General features: G+C 40.0%; 1 protein-coding gene across 2 annotated transcripts in view; it reads left to right on the forward strand.

Annotated features, from left to right (window-relative positions):
* Rbl2 (RB transcriptional corepressor like 2) overlaps nt 1-22821 on the forward strand; it is a 66607-nt gene that overhangs the window by 24645 nt on the left and 19141 nt on the right. For both annotated transcript variants that reach the window (XM_069992302.1, XM_069992301.1), the window contains exons 9-17: nt 3678-3844; nt 6166-6275; nt 8208-8311; nt 10804-10941; nt 12611-12775; nt 13626-13737; nt 20571-20837; nt 21299-21579; nt 21664-21840. In XM_069992302.1, coding sequence (XP_069848403.1) covers nt 3678-3844; nt 6166-6275; nt 8208-8311; nt 10804-10941; nt 12611-12775; nt 13626-13737; nt 20571-20837; nt 21299-21579; nt 21664-21840 — 1521 coding nt within the window. The remainder of the gene's footprint in view (nt 1-3677; nt 3845-6165; nt 6276-8207; nt 8312-10803; nt 10942-12610; nt 12776-13625; nt 13738-20570; nt 20838-21298; nt 21580-21663; nt 21841-22821) is intronic.

Here is a 22821-nt window from a genome sequence, read left to right on the forward strand (position 1 = left end):
GTTTCCAATAACTCATTTCCCTTCTCTGCTGTTAGTGCCTGTATCATGTCTGCCAATAGTAGGGAGGGAAGTAGACTCAGAATAAAGCTACAAAAGGCCTGTGACCAACATTTTTTTTTTTTAATTTTTTTTTTGGTTTCGGTCGTGGGGCCTGAACTCTGGGCATGGACACTGTCCCTCAGCTCTTCAGCTCAAGGCTAACGCTCTACCACTTGAGCCACAGCGCGACTTCCGGCTTTTTTCTTTTTGCTTATGTGGTGCTGAGGAATCAAACCCAGGGCCTCATGCATGCAAGGCAAGCGCTCTACCACTGAGCCAACTTCCTAGCCCCCTGTGACCAACATTTTGTGTGGTGTTCTCCATGTAATAGGTATTCTAAAAACATTTTACTGTTCATATTTACTGAGAAGGAAGAAGTTAAGGGGTATAGCTTAAAAGTTAGGGTTATTAGTATGTCAAATTTGAGATCTTTTAGGTGACCCTAGTAGTAGGCAGTTTAGAAATTCATCACCTGAGTGGACAAGAATGGTTGAGGTGTGCTTAAGTTCTGAAGTCATCAAAATGTGATGGCCCATACATCATAGAATGAAGAGCGATTACCTCCCATTATGAGTTGATGAAAGAATAAAAGGAGTCTTAGGCCAAAGCTCTGGAGCAGTCCAAATGTTGCATCCTACTATTTACTTATTTAATTTTTTTATTTTTGTCGTGGGGCTTGAACTCTGGCTTGGATGCTGCTCTGCACTTTTGAGCTCAAGGCAAGTGCTCTGCTTAAGCCACAGTGCCACTTCTGATTTTCTAGTAGTTTATTGGAAATAAGAGTCTCACAGACTTTCCTGCCCCGGCTGGCTTTGAACCGTGATCCTTAGATCTCAGCCTCCTGAGTAGCTAGGATTACAGGCATGAGCCACCAGCATCCAGCTCATTGTAGTATTTTTTAAAACTCCGTGTTATACGTGATCCTTAAAGCTATACTTTTTTTTTTTTTGGTCAGTCATGGAGCTTGAACCCAGGGCCTGGCTCAAGGCTAGTGCTGTACCACTTTGAACTAAAAGCTCCACTTCTGGTGGTTAATTGGAGATTAGAGTCTGATGGACTTTCCTGCTAGGGTGGTTTGGAACTGCAATTCTCAGATTTCAGCTTCTTGAGTAGCTAGGATTATAGGCATGAACCACCAGGATCCTGCTAAAACTAAACTTTTTATTTAAAAAAAAAATCATTGTTAGAGAAGTACAAGTTGTCATGTCCAAAACGAGCTTTACAAAGTCGGTGCGGGGGGGGGGGGTGGTAAAGGGGGGGAAAGGAGAAGGATTGGGATGGGGGGGAGGGGGGAGGCTGGGAAGGGATGTGAAGGGTAAACCAAAGGAGGAGGCTGCAATGCTTGGTAAGAAATGTACGCATTATCCTGCCCATGTAATTGTAACTCCTCTGTACAGTATGTTCACAAATAAAATTAAATTAAATTAAAAAAAAAAGAATTTCAAAAAAAAAATTCATTGTTAGCCAGGTGCTGGTGGCTCACACCTGTAATCCTAGCTACTCAGGAGGCTGAGATCTGAGGATCACGGTTCAAAGCCATATTGGGCTGGAAAGTCTGTGAGAACTCTTATCTCCAATAAACTGCTCAGAAAACCAGAAGTGGCGCTGTGGCTCCAGTGATAGAGCGCTAGCCTTGAGCTGAAGAGCTGAGGGACAGCGCCCGGACCATAGTTCAAGCCCCAGGACGGACTCCCCACCCCCCACCAAAAATAAAATATTCATTGTTACTTTTCTACACTTTTTATACCTATCCCAACCAATCTTACCTCCTCTATCATACTTCCTGCTCTCCTCCTCCAGAAAATACCATCCCCAGTAGGTTTCCTTGTTTCAATTTCATAGTTGCCAATAATCTATTTTAACATATTTTACCTCCTTTATCCTCCCACCTGCCCAGCCTCCTTTTACTAATCCCCGCATAACTACAGAGTCTATTTGTCCACCCCCATTTTTCTACTGATCAACAATAAAGCTAAACTTTTATTAGTGATACCAAGAAGCCCCAAAGTCATTTCAAGGACTCTGGGCAGGAAGCTGCTTGTAGTTATCACACCTAGATTCCTGGATGAAACCACTGCCTGCAAGTGATGTGCTATGTGCTACTGGTGGCTGCTTCTTCAGGCATTCATTGTTTCTCTGCCAGAGTAAGCAGGCACTGGTTCATGTACAGTGAAAAAGTGGGCCCAGGAAATTCGAGATAGGGAGCAGCCATCTACACTATATTATTGACTTGGAAAAATGATAGGATGAATTTCCCTAAACAAATTGAAGGCCTTAACTCTGCTATTCTTTAAGACATAAAAAGCTTATAGATACAACAATGGAGGGGGTAACAATGCTCAACAGGAAGTATACTCATTACCTTACTCATGTAACTGTAACCCTCTGTATAGTATCTTTACAATAAAAAATAATAAAAAAAGCGTATAGATTCAATATGGAAAGCATGGCAGTGTATTGCTGTATTTCTATATTTTATGAGAACTGAATAGCTTTTTTGTTGCCAGCTAAAACTTTGCAAGATGTTTTTAAAACTCTAAAATAAATACATACATACTTGGAAAATGTGGCTTATCTTTAATATTCAGAGATCTTGTTAAGCTATCACAACCTTTAAAAATTAGAAAAGAGTTTTATTTTTATTTTATTTATTTATTTTGTCAGTCATAGGGCTTGAAATTAGGGCCTAGGCTCTGTCTCTGGGCCTCTGTGTGTTTAAGGCTAGTGCTGTACGACTTGAGCCACAGTACCACTTCCAGCTTTTTCTGTTTATGTGGAACTGAGGAATTGAACCCAGGGCTTCAGGCATGCTTGGCAAGCACTCTACCACTAAACCAGAAAAGATGTTTTATTAGTGTATGTACTTCTGCTTAAATTCTTTGTCAGGAAGTCATATCTTTTTCCTTTTTCATACTTACATTCCAAAATGTTGACTGGCTAACTTTAGGGGTAAAAATGCTATGGTAGATTTTATTAACTAATGGTAGAGAGGCAAAAAGACCAATGAAGACTGTTTTGTATCAAATTGCCTGTTTGGGGGGATGTTTAGTTTTTCTGAGGCAAATTTGATGCTCTCAGATGGACTTTTATTAAATCACGGATTTTATTTTGACAGTTTGTCAGTCTTTGGATGTTTACAAATAGTGGTAGATGGTTATGATATTCTTAATTGTTCAAGTATAATGCTCATCTCTGCCACAGTTTAATTATGAGGAAGGACAGCAGGATCTATTCGGGGGTGGTGGTGGTGGGGGGGGGGGTGGGGGGGGTGGGGGTGGGGGGGTGGGGGTGGTGGGGGGGGTGGTGGGGGGGTGGGGGTGGGGGTGGGGGTGGGTGGGTGGGTGGGTGGGTTATTGAGGATCATACATATAACCTTGTACATAGTAGTCAAGTGCTCTAACTCTGAATTGTACCTTTAGCTGGAAATATAACTTAAGATAGAATTTTTGGTTGACTAAAACATATTTTGACATTTCAAACATATTTATGTGAATACTGGTGGTACTTATCAAGCAATAGTAGTAAATGAATTGCTAAAATTTATTGATAAAGTTCGATTTATTTGAATTCTTATTTGTGAAGAAAAATCTTTCAGGCCCAGATATTTGTTTTAATTCTTCTTCATTTTCCCCCTCTAGTCAAAAGCACTTAAAATCTCCACACCGCTTAGTGGTATGAAGTACAATAAGGAGAACAGCCCTTGTATGACCCCCATTACCACAGCTGCACATAGCTTGAGCCGTCTTCATACCATGCTGACAGGCCTCAGGAATGCACCAAGTGAGAAGCTAGAACAGATCCTCAGGTTGGTTTGAGCTCCATCAGCCTTGAAATGTTCATTTATTGTTTATTTACCATTATGTATCAGCCTGTTGAGGCTATAGTACCCAAGTATCCAATTGGGTTTAAAAAAAATCAAAAACAGTCCAGTGTTGCTGAGAAACCTTTAAAGAAACATGTTTTTTTGAGATGGCATTTTTACTATGTTGCTTAGGTTGACCTGCAACTTTACTATGTAGCCCAGGCTGTCTTTGAACTTGATTTTCATGCCTTAATCTCTTAAGTAGCTGGTAAAAGCACATTTTTTCCCCCCTGTATTAGAGTTTTAACTCAGTTCTTTGTAATTACTAGGCAGGCATTATATCACTGGAGCCACTCCTCCAGCCCTTCTTGCTTTATCTATAGAGTCTTTTTTGCCATAATCTTCCTATTTATGCTACCTGATATAGCTGGGATTATAAGCTTATGCTATAACACGATTTTTCTGTTGAGAAGGGGCCTCAAAACTGAGATCTCAAATTTCTAGGTTCACTAGCATAAGCCAATGAACTTGAATGGTAGAGTGTTTTACATACACATTTCTTTTTACTTCCTCTCTCCCACTCTTCTTTCCCTCCCTTTCTCCCTCCCTCTCTTTCTTCTTCCCTCCCACTCTTCCTTCCCTCTCTTCCTTCCGTTCACCTCCCACTCTTCCTTCCCTCTCTTCCTTCCATTCACAGTTCTAGAGACATGCTAGGCATGTGTTCTATCAATTGTTCAATGCCCACAGCTGCCCCATTTATGCATATGTTTTATTTATGAGCCTATTTTGAATTCTGTGTGTTTCAAGATCTTTACATTCCCTAGCTAGTCATAATAGTTTTAATCTTCAGAGCTGGGAAGATGGCTCAGTGGTAGAGTGCTTGCCTTGCATGCATGAGGCCCTGGGTTCCATTCCTCAGCACCACATAAACAGAAAAAGCTGGAAATGGCACTGTGGCTCAAGTGGTAGAGCACTAGCCTTGAGCTGAAGAGCTGAGGGTCAGTGCCTAGGCCCAGAGTTTATGCCACACAACCAAAAACAAAAAAATAGTTTTAATCTTAAGCAGCATTAATGACATTAAATATTACCAGTAGATGTTAGGTAAAAGGTGCATGCATGTGTTCATCAGTAGAATTCTGGGTTATATGTGTTATATATAATATTCTAAACTTGCTGCAGTTTTACAGTGAACCTATTCATTTATGATCAAAATTAAAACATAGTTGCTACAAAAGCTCACATAGTAATTGTTTTTGTTGCTTCCACATTGAACTCATATTGCTTCCCTATAAGAAATCAATTATTAAACTCTAGTGGAAACAAAAGAAATTCTAATGGCCAGCCACCAGTGGCTCACTCCAGTAATCCTAGCTACTCAGGAGGCCGAGAGCTAGGGATCATAGGAAAAGTCTGTGAGACTCTTATTTCCAAATAAGCTCCAAAAAATGCTGGAAAGGGAGCTGAAGCTCAAGTGGTAGAGCACTACCCTTGAACAAAAAGGCTCAGGTACAGTGCCCAGGTCCTGAGCTCAAGACCAGTATATGCGTACCTTCCCCCCTTTCCCCCCTCCCCCCTTTTCTCTTCTCTCTCTCCTCTCTCTCATCCTAGTAATGGTTTCTAATGATTTGTTCTGTTTTCTTCTAGGAAAGTTGGGCTTTTGTTTTTTGTTTATTTTGTTGTTTTTTATTGTAATAAGTATTTGAAATCAAGGCTTTACAATAAATGGGTAGGTATTTGATTACATGAGTCATATCTCAACTCTTTTTGTTTCTATTACTTTTCAAATAAAGTTTTCAATTCCCAAGACAGCTTGGACCACAGTCCTATTTATATTTTGCACATAGCTGGGATGACAAACACACAACATTGTATCCAGTTGTGAGATGGAATGTCACAAACTTTTTTCCTGGGCTAGCCTCAAACCATCTTCTCCATCTCTGCCTCCTAAGAAGCTAGGATTACAAGCATGCACCATTTTTGCCTGGCTCTTTCAGATTTCTCAATTGGGAATTGTGTTCTAGGCAGTTCATTGAGGGAAATTTTGGTTGTCATCAATGATTGGAGGTGTGTTATAAGTCATGTTGTTAAACTTACTGTAGAAACACATACAGCCCCAGGCAAGAAATACCTTTTTCACTCAAAACAGTACCACTACCACCACCACCACCTTTGAAAAGAGGTATGGGGTTTTCTGAATTAATTTGAGGAAGTATACAGTGTCTATTCACATTATTTTGTATTCCACATGTTCATGAAATTAAAATTAACCATTATATCCCTTGTGATTTGGCAAGACATTTATATTAGATCTTACTACTTTTTAGGACATGTTCCAGGGATCCAACCCAGGCTATTGCTAACAGATTGAAAGAAATGTATGAAATATATTCTCAGCATTACCAGCTAGATGAGGATTTTAGTAACTGTGCTAAAGGTAAGGTTTAATATTGTGTATGTGACTCTTCATGTTAACATTTAACTACATGTATTCCTTTTTCAGAAACTTGAGTCAGAAACATAAGGAAGACTCAGGATTTTAGGTTGAAGGCTAGAATGTGACTCTCTGTACTTTCTGTCATGCCAGTGATTTCTGATTTCACAGAGGAGTTTTAAGCTATTACTTTCATTATATTGGTCTTTTGGTACTTTCTTAATTTATAAATTCTTTTTTTTGGGGGGGGGTCTGGTCGTGGGGCCTGAACTCTGGGCCTGGGCAATGTCCCTCAGCTCTTCCGCTCAAGGCTAGCACTCTACCACTTGAGCCACAGTGCCAATTCCGGCTTTTTTCTTTTTGTTTATGTGGTGCTGAGGAATCGAACCCAGGGCCTCATGCATGCAAGGCAAGCGCTCTACCACTGAGCCACCTTCCCAGCCCAATATATAAATTCTTTAGTTATCATTTGTCAAGTGGAAGCTAATGAAAGAATTTCGATTCTACAGTAAAGAAAGAATAGTACAGAAGACTTACAGATTGCTAGGGAGGTTGTAACACTGAATATGTAAAAAGAAACATCTTGGCAATAGAATCCAGTTTTAAATACAGAATTCCTTTGTGTTTCATATATACCTTATACACATAGACTAACAGGTTTTTTTTTTAATTTAATTTTATTTTATTTGAGAACATACTGTACAGAGGGGTTACAATTACATGGGCAGGATAATGCATACATTTCTTACCAAGCATTGCAGCCTCCTCCTTTGTTTACCCTTCACCTCCCTTCCCAGCCTCCCCCCTCCCCCCCACCCAATCATACCCCCCTCCCCTCCCCACACCGACATTGTAAAGCTGGTTTTGACATGACATTTTGTACTTCTCATTGTTGCAACAGGTCCACCTGAATCCTTAAACGACTTGTTTGTCCCCATCTCCTCCACATGTTATACTGACATCAAATATAGTGAAAGCGGGGGTTACACTGTGGGGGAGGGACATACAAAGCAACAGACTAACAGGTTTTTTAGTCTATCACATGAGCTCAGGTGTAGAATATTCAACTTGCAGCATTACACTGGTATTCAAAGTTTCAAGAAGTCTGGAGTATTTTGGATGTTGATTCTCCACTTCACAGATGCTGGCCTGGGAATTGTTTGAACCAAGTATATGTAGAATAGTAAACTAATTACAAACCTCTTACCATATATATAATTAGTCCACTTCCTGTTCCTATAACAAAATGCCTGGGATAATACCTGAAAATAGGTGATCAAGTAGCTTTGTTTCTTTGAGCCTGTGGTTAGGGCAGTGAGTGATGGCAGTGGGAGGGAGATAGCAGGCTCCCAGCAGGCTCCCTCCAAAGGCTTAAGCATCTCCCACCTCCCATTTGTGCCAACATGGAACCAATACTTTAACAAATTGGCCTTTGTAGGTAGTCATCACCAAAACTCATAAATACAGAAAATAAAAGGTATGAATTGGTCCTGGGCAACTCAGAGCCCAAGTGCTGACTGAATTTCTTTTGCTCAAGGTTAGAGCACTACCACTGGAGCCACAGCTTTCTTCTAGCATTTATGGTCATGATTTGGAGTTAAGACTGCCACAGGAAAAAAAAAAAAAAAAAAGACTGCCACAGAATTTTCTGTCTGGAGTTCTCAGTCTCCTGAATAGCTAGGATTACAGGCATGAGCCACCAGCACCTGTTAAAAGGAATGAATCTTAATGGAATGATAAGTTCTTTGCATGCAACTTTTATCTCAGATTTAGAAAAATGTGAATATTACCATGAAGAACATTAAGGAATCTTAAGGATAATTGAATCAACAATTATAGAAATTTTATTTTATAGATAGGAAGGGATGGATCTTCATTTTCTGCAGTACTTATTTTCCTTGTATTTGACTTTTGTGTTTTTATGTATTTGTACAGAAATTGCCAGCAAACATTTTCGTTTCGCAGAAATGCTTTACTATAAAGTATTGGAATCTGTTATTGAGCAAGAACAGAAAAGATTGGGAGACATGGATTTATCTGTGAGTATAAATCATCAGAGTGAAACATTTTCAGTCTTCCCTGAAACCCCCAAAATAAGCTATTACTAGACGTGATGTATGGCTTTAGGGAGTAAAATTAGCACCTAAGGAAACTTGTGCACCAAGCCCTCTCATCTTCATCTTCATCAACAGAAGAAGTTAGTCTTTATCACTGTAGCAAGTCATATGTTATAGTGAACATATTTTATGGGAGAAACCATGAGGCCCTGAATTCAAACCTAAAAATTATAAAACTATTCTAATTCCTTGTGGATATTTTCACTTCTTTTCCCGCTGTTAGTGATTGAACTCAAGGCCTCACACTTCATAGATAAGCACTGTACAAGTAAATATGTATCTCAGCTTTTTACAAAAATTGGGACAAAGTCTTGCTGTAATAGCTCAAGCTAGTTCTGAACTTGAGATCCTCCAGCCTCAGCCTCTTGACTGTACCATTACACCTGCTTACATTGCTTGTATATATGTATATATGTAGTATGTATACACATATATATCTGGTTGTACAAAGGACTGTTGTATGACTTAAATTTTTTTTTTTTTTGCCAGTCCTGGAGCTTGAACTCAGGGCCTGGGCACTGTCCTTGAGCCTCCATGTGCTCAAGGCTAGTACTCTACCACTTGAGCATATGCTCAAGGCTAGTGCTCTACCACTTGAGCCACAGTACTACTTCTGGCTTTTTCTGTTTATGTGGTACTGAGGAATCGAACCCAGAGCTTCATACATGCTAGGCAAGCACTCTACCACTAAGCCACATTCCCAGCCCTGACTTAATTTTTTGTGTATGAAACACATACTGAAAGTATATAAACTGTAAGTATGATTTAGGCTGGAATATTGTGAATACTCATAAGTTCATACCTAAAAATCTTTTTTTACCATGCTAAAATATACTTAATAAAATAAGTAGTATTTTAATATTTTAAAGTTTTTTGTTTTTTTATTTATGTGCTGATCTGGGGCTTGACTTCAGGGCTTGGGTACTATACCGGAGCATTTTTTCTCAAGGCTAGCACTTTGCCATTTGAGTCACAGCTCCACTTCTGATTTTTTTGATGGTTAACTGGAGATAAGAACTCATAGGGGCTGGGAAGGTGGCTCAGTGGTAGAGCGCTTGCCTTGCATGCATGAGGCCCTGGATTCGATTCCTCAGCACTACATAAGCAGAAAAAAAAAGCCGGAAGTGGCGCTGTGGCTCAAGTGGTAGAGTGCTAGCCTTGAGCTGAAGAGCTGAGGGACAGCGCCCAGGCCCAGAGTTCAGACCCCACGACCAGACCCCCCAAAAAAAGCTCATAGACTTTGCTGTTCAGGATGGCTTCAGATCGAGATCCTTAGATCTCAGCTTCCTGAGTAGCTAGGATTATAGGCAAAAGCAACCAGTGCCTGGCAGTCATCTTTAAGTTTATAACTCACTGGCATTAAGCTTACCAACAGTGTTAAGTATATATTACCAATATCCATCTATAGAGTTTTTCAACTTTACGAACAGTGTAGACCCACTTAACACAAATTCCTATTCACTCCTGACAACCCTTGTTAGTGTTTCTGTCTCCTTTGTCTTCTACATTAAATCTGTTAACTTTTTTTGCAGGGGGTGAGGGGGGTGGGGGGGGTGGGGGGGTGGGGGGGGTGGGGGTGGGGGGGATTAGTCATGGGGCTTCAACTCAGGGCCTAGGGTTCTGTCCCTTAGCTCTTTTACTCTGCCACTGAGCCACAGCTCCATTTCAGGTTTTCTGGTGGTAAATTTGAGGTAAGAACCTCAAGGGCTTTCTTACCTGAGTTGGCTCTGAATCTAGATCCTCAGATCTCAGCCTCCTGAGTAGCTATCATTACAGGTATGCTCATACCTGTTGACTTTTTTTTTGGGGGGGGGGTCCAGTCATGGGGCCGGAACTCTGGGCCTGGGCGCTGTTCCTCAGCTCTTCAGCTCAAGGCTAGCATTCTACCACTTGAGCCACAGCACCACTTCTGGCTTTTTTTTTCTGCTTATATGGTGCTGAGGAATTGACCCCAGGGCCTCATGCAAGGCAAGTGCTCTACCACTGAGCCACCTTCCCAGTCCTACCTGTGGACTTTTGATAGGTGATTATCTACCAGTTACCACTGGAAATCTACCAGTTACCACTGTCTTGCATTCCAGCTCTCTTCTATGATAGTGGCCTATTATTATATAATGTTACTACATTGTGACATCTTGCTATGTCATTATTCTAAGCATGTGTGTGTGTGTGTGTGTGTGTTGGTTAGGGATGTAATTATGTTTATTCTGTTTATTTTGGACCATACAAGATTTTTTTTGAAAATGCTTATGTATTTTTTTTTAATGAAAAGATGAATTTATTTGTGAAAGTTAAGGGTTTTGTAGCAAAGTAAACACATCCTCTCAGAAAACAAAACTTCTTTTGGTGTTTGATTAAAGGGACCTTTTTAGAGTAGACTGATGTTTGTAAATGCTGTTACCTTTGTTTTATAGGGTATTCTGGAACAGGATGCATTCCATAGATCACTCTTGGCCTGCTGCCTTGAAGTCATCACTTTTTCTTACAAGCCTCCTGGGAATTTTCCACTCATTGCTGAAATATTTGATGTTCCGCTTTATCATTTTTATAAGGTATTTTTCCAAAATATACTGCATGTTGATGAGACCAACTTCTTGTTGTCATGTAATTTTTATTAGCATGTAAGTATTTTAAACTATTTTAAATTACATATTCAATAATCCAGCAGAAAAGAAACAGGACATTCTTAAGAGCTATATAAATTTGTGTAACACAAAGTAGTATGAAAGATCTCTCTTGGGTAAAACCTTCATTTGATTACTACCTCATGAAAGATTTTGGAATATTTTTGTCTTAGGAGCCAAGGAGGATTTAAAGAGTAGCCTGAAAGCCAGAAGCTAATCTTGTATAGCAGCTTCCTGTTGAAAGTCCTTTTTTTTTTTTTAAATGAAAGACTATTTAACTTTCAGGGAAAAACAAAACAATTCTCTATCATTCTTTAGTTTTTATGACCCAGACTAGTCTCAAACTTGTGATCCTACTGCCTCTGACTCACAGGTGCCTGTTACAGAAAGTCAGTTGTGGCATGGTTTGTTTCCTTTTTTTTTTTTTTTTTTGGGTCAGTCGTGGGGCTTGAACTCTGGGCCTGGGTGCTATCCCTCAGCTCTTCAGTTCAAGGCGAGCACGCTGCTGCCTGAGCCATGGCACCACTTCCAGTTTTCTAGTGGTTTATTGGAGATAAGAGTCTCACAGACTTTCCTACCCGGGCTGGCTTTGAACCGTGATCCTCAGATCTCAGCCTACTAAGTAGCTAGGATTACAGGCATGAGCCACGTCACCCGGCTTGTTTCCTTTTTTGATACTAATGTAACGTGTGATCAAAATTTTATAGTGTCACTGGCTGTGTTTTTTTTGACTGTGTGTGTGGTGCTGAGGATGAAACCCATGTGTATGCTAGGTAAATGCTTGACCGCTGAGTTATATTCTCAGTCCTCTAGAGCTTTTTAAAAGAAGGTTTTTTTCAGGTATTGGAGATTAATAAGCACATACTCTACCCTTGACCTACATATCCAGTCTTTTAATATAAAACTTTAAGAGTAATGTTTTCAAAATCAATGAACAAGGCATATTTTATTTTATTTTTATTTATTTATTTATTTATTTTTTATTGTAAAGATACTATACAGAAGGTTACAGTTACATGAGTAAGGTAATGAGTACACTTCCTATTGAGCATTGTTACCCCCTCCATTGTTTTCCCCCTACTATCCCTTCCATATTTTAAAATAAATTTTGAAATGCATCACATTAAAATATTTTATATATGTAAATTAAGTATTCACAAATCAAAGTAAACTTTCAAAATAAACTTGTAATTTTGATAAATTATTTGTCTAATTTAAAGAGATTTTTATTTTTATTTTTTTTTGGTCAGTCATGGGGCTCGAACTCTGGGCCTGGGTGCTGTCCCTGAGCTCTTCAACTCATGTAGAATGCTCTACCACTTGAACTATAGCACCACTTCTGTTTATTTGGTGATTAATTGGCCTCTCAGGGACTTTCCTGCCAGGGCTGGCTTTGAACTGCCATCCTCAGATCTCAGCATCCTGAGTAGCTAGGATTACAAGTGTGAGCTACCTGCACCTGGCTTTTAAAGAGATTTTTAAGTACTGTGCCTATTTTGCTTTTTTATACTAAAATTATTTTATATTAAATTTTTTTGTGTGAAAAATCATAATAATTATTATTATTAAGTGAACCAAGGCATTTTCTTTATTTCAGGTAATAGAAGTATTCATTAGGGCAGAAGATGGCCTTTGTAGAGAAGTGGTAAAACACCTGAATCAGATTGAAGAACAGATATTAGATCATTTAGCATGGAAACCAGAGTCTCCACTCTGGCAAAGAATTAAAGACAATGAAAACAGAGTTCCTACATGTGAAGAGGTTTGTGTAAATACTATAATATCTTTCTTTTTTTTTTTTTTTTTGTCGGTCGTGGGGCTTGAACTCTGGGCCTGGGCGCTGTCCCTCAGCTCTTCAGCTCAAGGCGAGTGCTCTACCACTTGAGCTACAGCGCCACTTCCGGTTTTCTGGTGATTTATTGGAGATAGGAGTCTCACGGTCTCTCCTGCCCGGGCTGGCTTTGAACCGAGATCCTCAGATCTCAGCCTCCTGAGTAGCTAGGATTACAGGCGTGAGCCACCAGCGCCCGGCGTTATATCTTTCTATAAGTTAAGTAAATCAGTATCTTCTGTTCACAGCAATTAAACGTGGTATCTTCTCTCTAGGGGTGGAAATTCAGTGTTCCTTTAAAATTGATCAAGTCTTCTGTTCCCTAGAATGGTGCTATTTTCACTCTAGAAATAGGTAATAAAGGTTTCATCACCAGTGTCCTATTACAAAGTTTGGATTTTTTTTTTTTTTTTTTTTTTTTTTTGCCACTTGTGGGGCCTGAACTCTGGATCTGGCCACTGTCCTTCAGCTCTTCAGCTCAAGGCTAACTCTCTACCACTGAGCCACAGAACCACTTCTGGTTTTTTCTGCTTACATGGTTCTGAGGAATTGAAACCAGGGCCTGCACTCTACAACTGAGCCACCTTCCTAGGCCCAAAGTTTGGAATTTTTAGACTTGCAGAATGTCCTTAGCTTTAATGTGAAGATAGAGAAGATAGTTTTATTATGGTGGAATAACTGATATACCAAGATAGCTTTCTTTCATGTTAGAGTACTGCTAATTATAGTGAACATTGCTGGTTTTGACCATTGCCATTTTGTGCAAATAATCCTTTTTTAGGTCATGCCACCTCAGAACCTGGAAAGAACAGATGAAATTTGTACTGTTGCTTCCCCTTTAACTCCCAGAAGGGTGAGTGAAATTCGTGCTGATACTGGAGGACTTGGAAGAAGTAAGTTTAAAATACTAAGAGGAATGTTTTGGAGCCTTATATCTAGAAATTTAAATTTCACCTAAATCTATAAGTAAAATACCCTATGAGTCACTTAAAATATTCATGGACCACCAAAAATAATACTTTAAAAGAATATTTTAAGTCTGTTTCAAAAGGCTTTTAAGCAAATATGTGTATATACATATATATATATATACATACATACATATATACATATATAAATGCATATATATGTATATACACATACACTTTTTTTTTCTGGTCCTGGACCTTGAACTCAGGGCCTAGGCATTTATACCTGAGCCTGTTTATGCTCAAGGCTAGTGCTCTATCACTGGAGCCCCAATACTACTACCAGCTTTTTTTTGAGTACTTTACTAGAGGTAAGAGTCTCATGGACTTTCCTGCCTAGGCTGGCTTTGAACCATGATCCTCACATCTCAGCCTCCTGAGTGGCTAGGATGACAGGTGTGAGCCACCAGCTTTAAGTATATTTTTAAAAGGATAGAATACTATATATTTAGTATAGTTCTTATCCAGCTGTGTATTCCTTTCCTAAAATCTGAAGAAACAGACACCATCTTGAGGACTGAGCTGCATGATCTAGTCAGGTACAGGATAAGCCTGTTAGATAAGAGGACTCCTGGGCCTTAAAGGTTTTCACCTTTGTCTCTTGAGCTATGCTACCATGTGGTGAGGGCTAGCCCAATCATTACAGAAAAGATCAGGCGTGCCATACATCTGGTTTATTTCTTAGGCAGTTCTTTATATCATGTGTTCGGTAAAAGGTTTAACTTGCAGAGAGGAAGGGGTGAGGTGATTGCAGTCTTTATATTCAAAACATATCCTAAGAAACTAAGAAAACTGAGAGGAGAAATATTGAAATGGGTGATAGCGATCAACATGCAGATCAACATGCATTGTACTTATAGACTCATTTGTTGACATGTAACTCCTTTTAGTACAACTGAGAGATAATAAAAATATAATTTAAAAATTTAGATATAGGAAATAGCTACTGTTTTGTGATGCTCAGAATTAGCTCCAAGGCCTCTCACATGCCATGCACAAGTCTTCTTGCCACTGAACTACACTTGTAGCCTCACTTTTCTTTTTTTTCTTTTTTCTTTTTGTAAATTCTTTATTTCACAAATTTTACAGTATTGTGGGGTAGTGATACTTAATTCAATTCATAAACACATTCTAACTTTCATGGGACAAATTGTCTCTCATGATCTATAAAGTTTATGAGTGCTATGAGCTTTGGTAGTACATTTATTTCTTCCACATTGGGTGATTTGTACATTCCTTTCCTTTTGCATAGTGTCAGCTGTTCCCTCTTTCCCACTCATTCCTTCCCTTCCTCCTATCTCTGCCATTGAGTTGCTTGGTTTGTTTTGATCAATGTCCAGTGCAGCTGATGGGTCCCACTGTTGTATGTTTTCCCCTGATTCCCTCTAGTTCTGTGTCCTCCTCCTAGTTTTCCTTCGGTGTGCTCATATATACTGTATGTGTAATCAGATGAATAGAGGTCCTTTGTTTCTCAAGTCTTGTCAACTCTGTCATATCACCTTAATTTTTGGATTTAACATCCACTTATCAGGGAGACTATGTACTGTTTGTCTCTTTGCTCTTGGCTTACCTCACTCAACATGATTTCTTCTAGTTCCATCCATTTCCCTGCAATGCCATGATTTTGTCCTTTCTAATGGCTGCATAATATTCCATTGCATATAGATACCACAGTTTTTGGATCCATTCATCTGTGGTGGGGCATCTGGGTTGTTTCCATATCCTGGCTATTGTGAACAGTGCTGCAGTAAACACGGAGGTGCATGTGTCCTTGTATTCTGGTTCCTGTTGTTCAGGATAGATGCCTAGGAGTGGTATGGCTGGGTCATAGGGGAGGTCTATATTTAGCTTTCTGAGGACCCTCCAGACTGCTTTCCAAAGTGGTTGTATAAGTGTACATTCTTCCCACCAGCAGTGTAATAGGGTTCCTCTTTCTCTACATCCCCTCCAGCATTTGTCGTTGGCTGACTTCAGGATATGGGCCATTCTGACTGGGGTAAGGTGGTATCTCAGGGTTGTCTTTATTTGCATTTCCTTCACAACCAGGGATGGTAAACATTTCCTCATGTGTTTCTTTGCCATTTTTATCTCTTCTTCTGAGAAGTCTCTCTTTAGTTCCCTTGTCCATTTAATAATTGGTTTGTTGGATTTGGGAGGGATTCATTTCTTGAGTTCCCTGTATATACTGGATATTAACCCCTTGTCTGATATATTGCTGGTAAATACTTTTTCCCAGTTAGTTGGTTGTCTTTCTAGCTTGGTTGCTATATCTTTAGCTGTGCAGAAGCTTTTTATTTTAAGGTAGTCCCGTTTGTTGAGTTTCTCTCCAATTCTCCAATTTGTTGTGACCCTGGGACTCTGTTCAGGAAGTTCCTGCCTGTGCCTATAAGTCAAAGTATCTTTCCTACTCTATCTTGCAGTAGTTTCAGAGATTCAGGTTTGATGTTAAGGTCTTCAATCCATTCTGAGTTGATGTTAGCGCATGGTGATAGGCTGGGATCCACTTTTAGTTTTCTGTATGTGGCTGCCCAGTTTTCCCAGGCCCAGTAGTTGAACAGGCTGTGCTTCTTCCACTGTATGTCTTTGGATCCTTTGTCAAATATCAGCTGACTGTAAGTGTTTGATTTCTGGATCTTCTATTCCATTGGTCTTGGAGTCTGTTTTTGTGCCAGTACCATGCTGTCTTTGTTGTTATGGCTCTATAGTAGAGTTTGAAGTCTGGCATCGAGGTCTTTCCCATGTTGTCTTTTTTGCCTAGAATTGTTTTGCCTATTCTAGGTCTTTTGTTGTTCCATATGTATTTTTGGTCTGTTTTCTGTATTTCAGTAATGTATGTCATTGGGATTTTAATAGGAATTGCATTGAATTTGTATATTAATTTTGGCAGTATGGCTATTTTCACTATATTAAGTCTGCCTATCCAAGAGCATGGAAGGTCTTTCCATTTCCTGGTGTCTTCTGTAATTTAAGTTTTTATAGTTTTCATTAAATAGTTCTTTTACATCTTTGGTTAGGTTAATTCCTAAATATATTTGGGGGGATTATTGTGAATGGGGTTGTTTCCTTTATTTCCCTTTCTGCTTGTACATTGTTGGTGTACAGGAAGGTGACTGATTTTTGTGGGTTGACTTTGTATCCCGCTACTTTGCCAAAGTCTCATTTTTCTTTTAAAGAATAATTGTGCAGACCCAAACATTCTGAATTATTGAATTATATTAGACTACTCTTGCTTATATTTAATGGTAGGGGGGCTGGGAATGTGGCATAGTGGTAGAGTGCTTTCCTAGCATGCATGAAGCCCTGGGTTTGATTCTCAGTACCTCATAAACAGACAAGGCTGGGCATGGCACTATGGCTCAAGTGATAGAGTGCTAGTCTTGAACAAAAGAAGCTTAGGGGGGCTGGGAAGGTGGCTCAGTGGTAGAGTGCTTGCCTTGCATGCATGAGGCCCTGGGTTCGATTCCTCAGCACCACATAAGCAAAAAGAAAAAAAGCCAGAAGTGGCACTGTGGCTCAAGTGGTAGAGCGCTACGCTAGCCTTGAGCTGAAGAGCTGAAGGACAGCACCAGGCTCAGAGTTCAGGCCCCACGACCAGACCCCCAAAAAAAGAAGCTAAGGAACAGTGCCCAGGACCTGAGTTCAAGCCCCATAACTAGGGGGGAAAAAAAGAAATTACAGTGATAGATACAGGGCATCATGAACACTCCTGAAAATCCTAGCACTTAGGCTATGGGAGGAGAATTATGCATTCAAGGTAAGCCTGGACTACACCAGCCTGTACTACCCCCATCTCAAAAACCAAAATAAATAAAAATGATCTCTGAAAATTTCCTTATTTCTAGAGATATGTAGCTTAACTTTTTCTGTTTATTATTCGGCTGGTCTTTTTTGGTCCTGTAGAATTTTCCCTTTCCTTTTTCTTTTTTTTTTTTTTTTAATTTAAATTTTATTGTAAAGGTGGTGTATGGAGGGCAGAGGGGGTTACAGTTACATAAGTAAGACAATGAGAGTACATTTCATGTCCAACATTGTTACCCCCTCTCTCGTTTTTCTTCCACTTACTCCCCCCCATGTTTTTCCTTTTCTAAGGTATAGATTAAGATTTGACACTAAAATTCACCTTAATTTTCCTTGTACCTGTTATTTCTCCATTTTCCTGAATGGGTGTGTGTGTGTGTGTGTGTGTGTGTGTGTGTGTGTGTGTGTGTGTGTGTGTGTGTGTGTGTGTGTGTGTGTGTGTGTGTGTGTGTGTGTGTGTGTGTGTGTGTGTGTGTGTGTGTGTGTGTGTGTGTGTGTGTGTGTGTGTGTGTGTGTGTGTGTGTGTGTGTGTGTGTGTAATGGTCCTGGGGCTTAAATAATTTAGAATCTGGTCTCTGTCTCAGCTTTTTTGCTCAATGTTAGCACTCTGCCCCTTGAGCCAGAGCTCCACTGGCAGCTTGGTGGCTAATTGGAGATGCGATTCTCACAGACTTTTCTGCCTAAGTAGGTAGGAGATGCTGGCCCCTGGCACTTATGGTTTACTTGTCAATAGCTTTTATGATTCCTACTTCAAGTCTTAGGTTTCAAAAACTACTAACTTGCAGGGAAAATGAAAAAGGAAGAGAAATGTTTGTGTCTTGAAAGTTCATATACTAGTGTAGGTACTAAAAATTAAGCTTTTTATTTGGAATAATGAGATAGTTTAATAAGTGTTAATGGCGGGGGCTGGGAAGGTGGCTCAGTGGTATAGAGCGCTTGCCTTACATGTATGAGGCCCTTGGTTCGATTCCTCAGCACCACATAAGCAGAAAAAACTGGAAATGGCGCTGTGGCTCAAGTGGTAGAATGCTAGCCTTGAGCTGAAGAGCTGAGGGACAGCACCCAGGCCCAGAGTTCAGGCCCCATGACCGACCAAAAAAAAAAAAGAAAAAAATTGTTAGGTATGCCAGGTGCTGGTGGCTCATGCCTATAATCCTAGCTACTCAGGAGGCTGAGATCTGAAGATCATGGTTCAAAGCTAGCCCGGGCAGAAAAGTCCCTGAGACTCTTACCTCCAATTAAACACCAGAAAACTGGACGTGGTGCTGTAACTTAAGTGATAGAGCTCTATCCTTGAGCTCTTCAGCTCTTCAGACCCAGAGTTCAAGCCCCATGACCAACCAAAAAAGCAAAACAAAACTAGTATAACAAAAGCCATTGAACTACATAAATGGATGAAATGTATGGTATGTGAGCCATATCTCAATCTGAAAAAAACAAAAACAGACTAGCTGGGCATTGGTGGCTCACACCTGTAATCCTAGCCATTCAGGAGACTGAGATTTGAGGATTGCAATTTAAAGCCAGCCCAGGCAAGAAGGTCCATGAGACTCTTATCTCCTATTATCTACCAAAAAATAAAAATAAAAAAGGAGGGACAAAGGGTGAATTAATGTGCAGCAGTGATACTCACTGAACACTATTTTGAAAATTAACTATAGAAGTTGTGGGTAGGGATGAGAGGGAAAAACTTGGAATTAACTATAGAAGTTGTGGGTAGGGATGAGAGGGAAAAACTTGGAGAACATGAGGGAAGGGGTGACATTTTCCTAAAGAAATGTATTCTTCCTGACTTACATAACTGTAACCCCTTTGTACATAACCTTTATAATAAAATTTTTTAAAAGCCAGAAGTGGAGCTGTGGCTCAAGTGGTAGAGCACTAGTCTTAAGCAAAAAAGCTCAGAGACATTGCCCAGTCCCTGAGTGCAAGCCCCAAGAACCACAAAGAAACAAACAACCTTAACTGAATCTAACCCATGTATGTCCACCTTGATGAGGAACAGTATTATTATTGATTTTGTATATGAAGAAAAAGAAAATGCACTAAAAGGTGGGGGGCACTGGGCGCAGTACTTAGGCGATAGAGATAACTGGGCAAAAGGTAGACTTCATCTCATCAATATACGTGCCTGTGGTCTCAACTACACAAGAAATGGTTAGGAGAGTCTCCGTATAAGGCCAATCCTGGACAAAAACAATGAAAGCTGAGACATGGTTCATGATAAAGCAGATGACACTGAATTCAAACTCATGTACTGCAAAAAAAATAAAGAACCCCAGACAACAGGGTGGCTAAGTATGCTGTTCATGCTTATAGTTCCATCTATTTAGAAAGTAAAGATCAGGAAGATTGTGGTTCAAGGACAGCTTGGCCAAAAAGAAAGGCCTCATTTCAACCAACAAAGTTAGGCATGGTAGGTTCATGCTTGTCATCCAGCTATGTAGGTGTTATAAGTAGGAGGATCTTAGTCTGAGGCCTGACCTAGACTAAAATAGAACTCTATGTGCGAACTTACCAAAAAAAGGGCGTGGTTGTGGTTCAAGTAGTAAGTCTGCCTAGCATGCACATGTTCAAACTCCAGTACTGTTCAAACAGAACAGCTATGAGATGGGTTACCAACAAATCCTCTTACCAACTACCGTCTTTATAGTGAAATTACATTGTACATGTGCTTGAATTTGAACAAAAAATTATAGACAGGATAATTCCTTAAATTAACTCATATATATTTGTAGTAGTTAGAAGACAAAACCTAAATTGATTTAGAAGGTAGACCAAGAAGTGAGTATGTGAGACAAAATGTTCTTTATAATTCATTAATTGTACATGTACTATGAGTTAGGTAATTTTTGTTTGCTTTTAAAATTATGAAGTATTTCAAACAATGTATTGCAGTTCTGTTTGGAAGTCAGATTTGTTCTCCTAGTGTTAAATGAGTTGATTTCTTTTGCTCCCAGGCATGACATCTCCAACCACATTGTATGATAGATACAGCTCACCAACAGTCAGTAGTACCAGAAGGAGGCTATTTGAGAGTGATAGCCCTTCTGATGGAGGGACAGCTGGGCGTGTCTCCCAACAGCCCCTAGTCAATGCTGTCCCTGTGCAGAATGTATCTGGAGAAACTGTTTCTGTTACACCGGTTCCTGGACAGACCCTGGTCACCATGGCAACAGCCACTGTTACAGCCAACAATGGACAAACAGTGACCATTCCAGTACAAGGTAAGGAGGGCAGAGTTGGACACTGAGTTTGTTCATTTGTTCCTTCCTTCCTTCCTTTCTTTCCTTCTCTGTTTCTTCTCTGCTGGTCCTACAGCTTAAATTCAGGGCCTGGATGCTGTCCTTGAGCCTCTTTGTGCTTAAGGCTAGTTCTCTACCACTTGAGCCACAGCACCACTTCCTGCTTTTTCTGAGTAGTTTATTGGAGCTAAGAGTCTCAGATTTTCCTGCCTGGGCCTGGCTTCCAACCACAATTCTCAGATCTCAGCCTCCTGAGTAACTAGGATTACAGGCGTAAGCCACTTAGTTCTGAGTTCTTGCATTTAATGGAAAGTTACCTGAGATTTAGCAGGAGGGGCAATCTGAGATAGAGTGGCGAGGGATTAGGAGATGTGAAATCTCTGCCAGGAAAGCCTCATATTACGAACATTTTCTTTTTTCTCATCCTCTGTAACAAACTGTAGGTATTGCCAATGAAAATGGAGGGATAACATTCTTCCCAGTTCAAGTCAATGTTGGGGGGCAGGCACAGGCTGTTACTGGCTCTATCCAGCCCCTCAGTGCTCAAGCCCTGACTGGAAGTCTGAGTACTCAACAGGTGACAGGAACAACTTTGCAAGTCCCTGGTCAAGTATCCATTCAGCAGCTTTCCCCAGGTGGACAACAGCTGAAACAAGGCCAGCCTTTACCCAACGGCAATGTTAGACCCAGGAAGACCAGCTCTTTATCACTCTTCTTTAGAAAGGTAAGTTACATACTCTTAAACGAAGCATGTGCTTGCAAAATGTATGTTAAAACAGAGTCTAAAGTAGTCTTGTTTATCTGTTAGGTTTACCACTTAGCTGGTGTCCGCCTTCGGGATCTTTGTGCTAAACTAGATATTTCAGATGAACTGAGGAAAAAAATCTGGACCTGCTTTGAATTCTCCATAATTCAGTGTCCTGAACTTATGATGGACAGACATCTGGACCAGTTGTTAATGTGTGCCATTTATGTGATGGCAAAGGTGAGTACCATTGGAGATTCTCCTTCATTACTCAGAACATTTTTTTTTTTTTAATTTATTTTTTTTTGGTCCGGTCGTGGGGCCTGAACTCTGGGCCTGGGCACTGTCCCTCAGCTCTTCAGCTCAAGGCTAGCGCTCTACCACTTGAGCCACAGCGCCACTTCTGGCTTTTTTTCTTTTTGCTTATGTGGTGCTGAGGAATCGAACCCAGGGCCTCAGGCATGCAAGGCAAGCGCTCTACCACTGAGCCAACTTCCCAGCCCCACTCAGAACATTTTTAAACAGCCTTACTGAGATATCCAATCAGGTAAATGAGTCAATATATTCACAGATACTAGCAAAATTCAGCTTTAGAATATTCCAGTCTCTAGGTTAATGGTTATATAGGATTGTTTCTACTCTTTGAATATTATGAATAATACTAGCATTTATGTATATGGTTTTTGTAACACCTGCTGTCATTTTCTAGGGCATAGTCCGAAGAATGCATTGATCATATAACTATGGGTTTTTTTTTTCAAATTATTTATTGTGATTAAGTGATTACATAGTTTCCCAAATTTCACAGTATTGTGAGATAGTGATGCTTAGTTAAAGTCACAAACACATTCTAACTTTCATGGGACAAATTGTCTATCGTGTTCTATAACATTGATGAGTTCTTTGAGCTTTGCAATACAGTTATTTCTTCCACATTGGGTGATGTGTACATTTCTTTTGTTTTGCATAGCATCAGCTGTTCCCTCTTTCCCACTTATTCCTTCCCTCCCATCGCTGCCATTGAGTTGCTTAGTTCATTTTGATCAATGTCCAGTGCAGCTGATGGGTCCCACTGTTGTATGTTCTCCCCTGATTCCCTCTAGCTCTGTGTCGTCCTCCTGGTTTCCCTCCAGTGTGCACATATATACCATATATGTGATCAGCAGCATGGGGTTATTTAGTAGTGATTCAACCAGATGAGTGGAAGTCCTTTGTTTCTTA

This window comes from Dipodomys merriami, unplaced genomic scaffold (assembly GCF_024711535.1).
Source record: "Dipodomys merriami isolate MVZ:Mamm:240054 unplaced genomic scaffold, mDipMer1.0.p SCAF_41, whole genome shotgun sequence".
Taxonomy (NCBI): Eukaryota; Metazoa; Chordata; class Mammalia; order Rodentia; family Heteromyidae; genus Dipodomys; species Dipodomys merriami.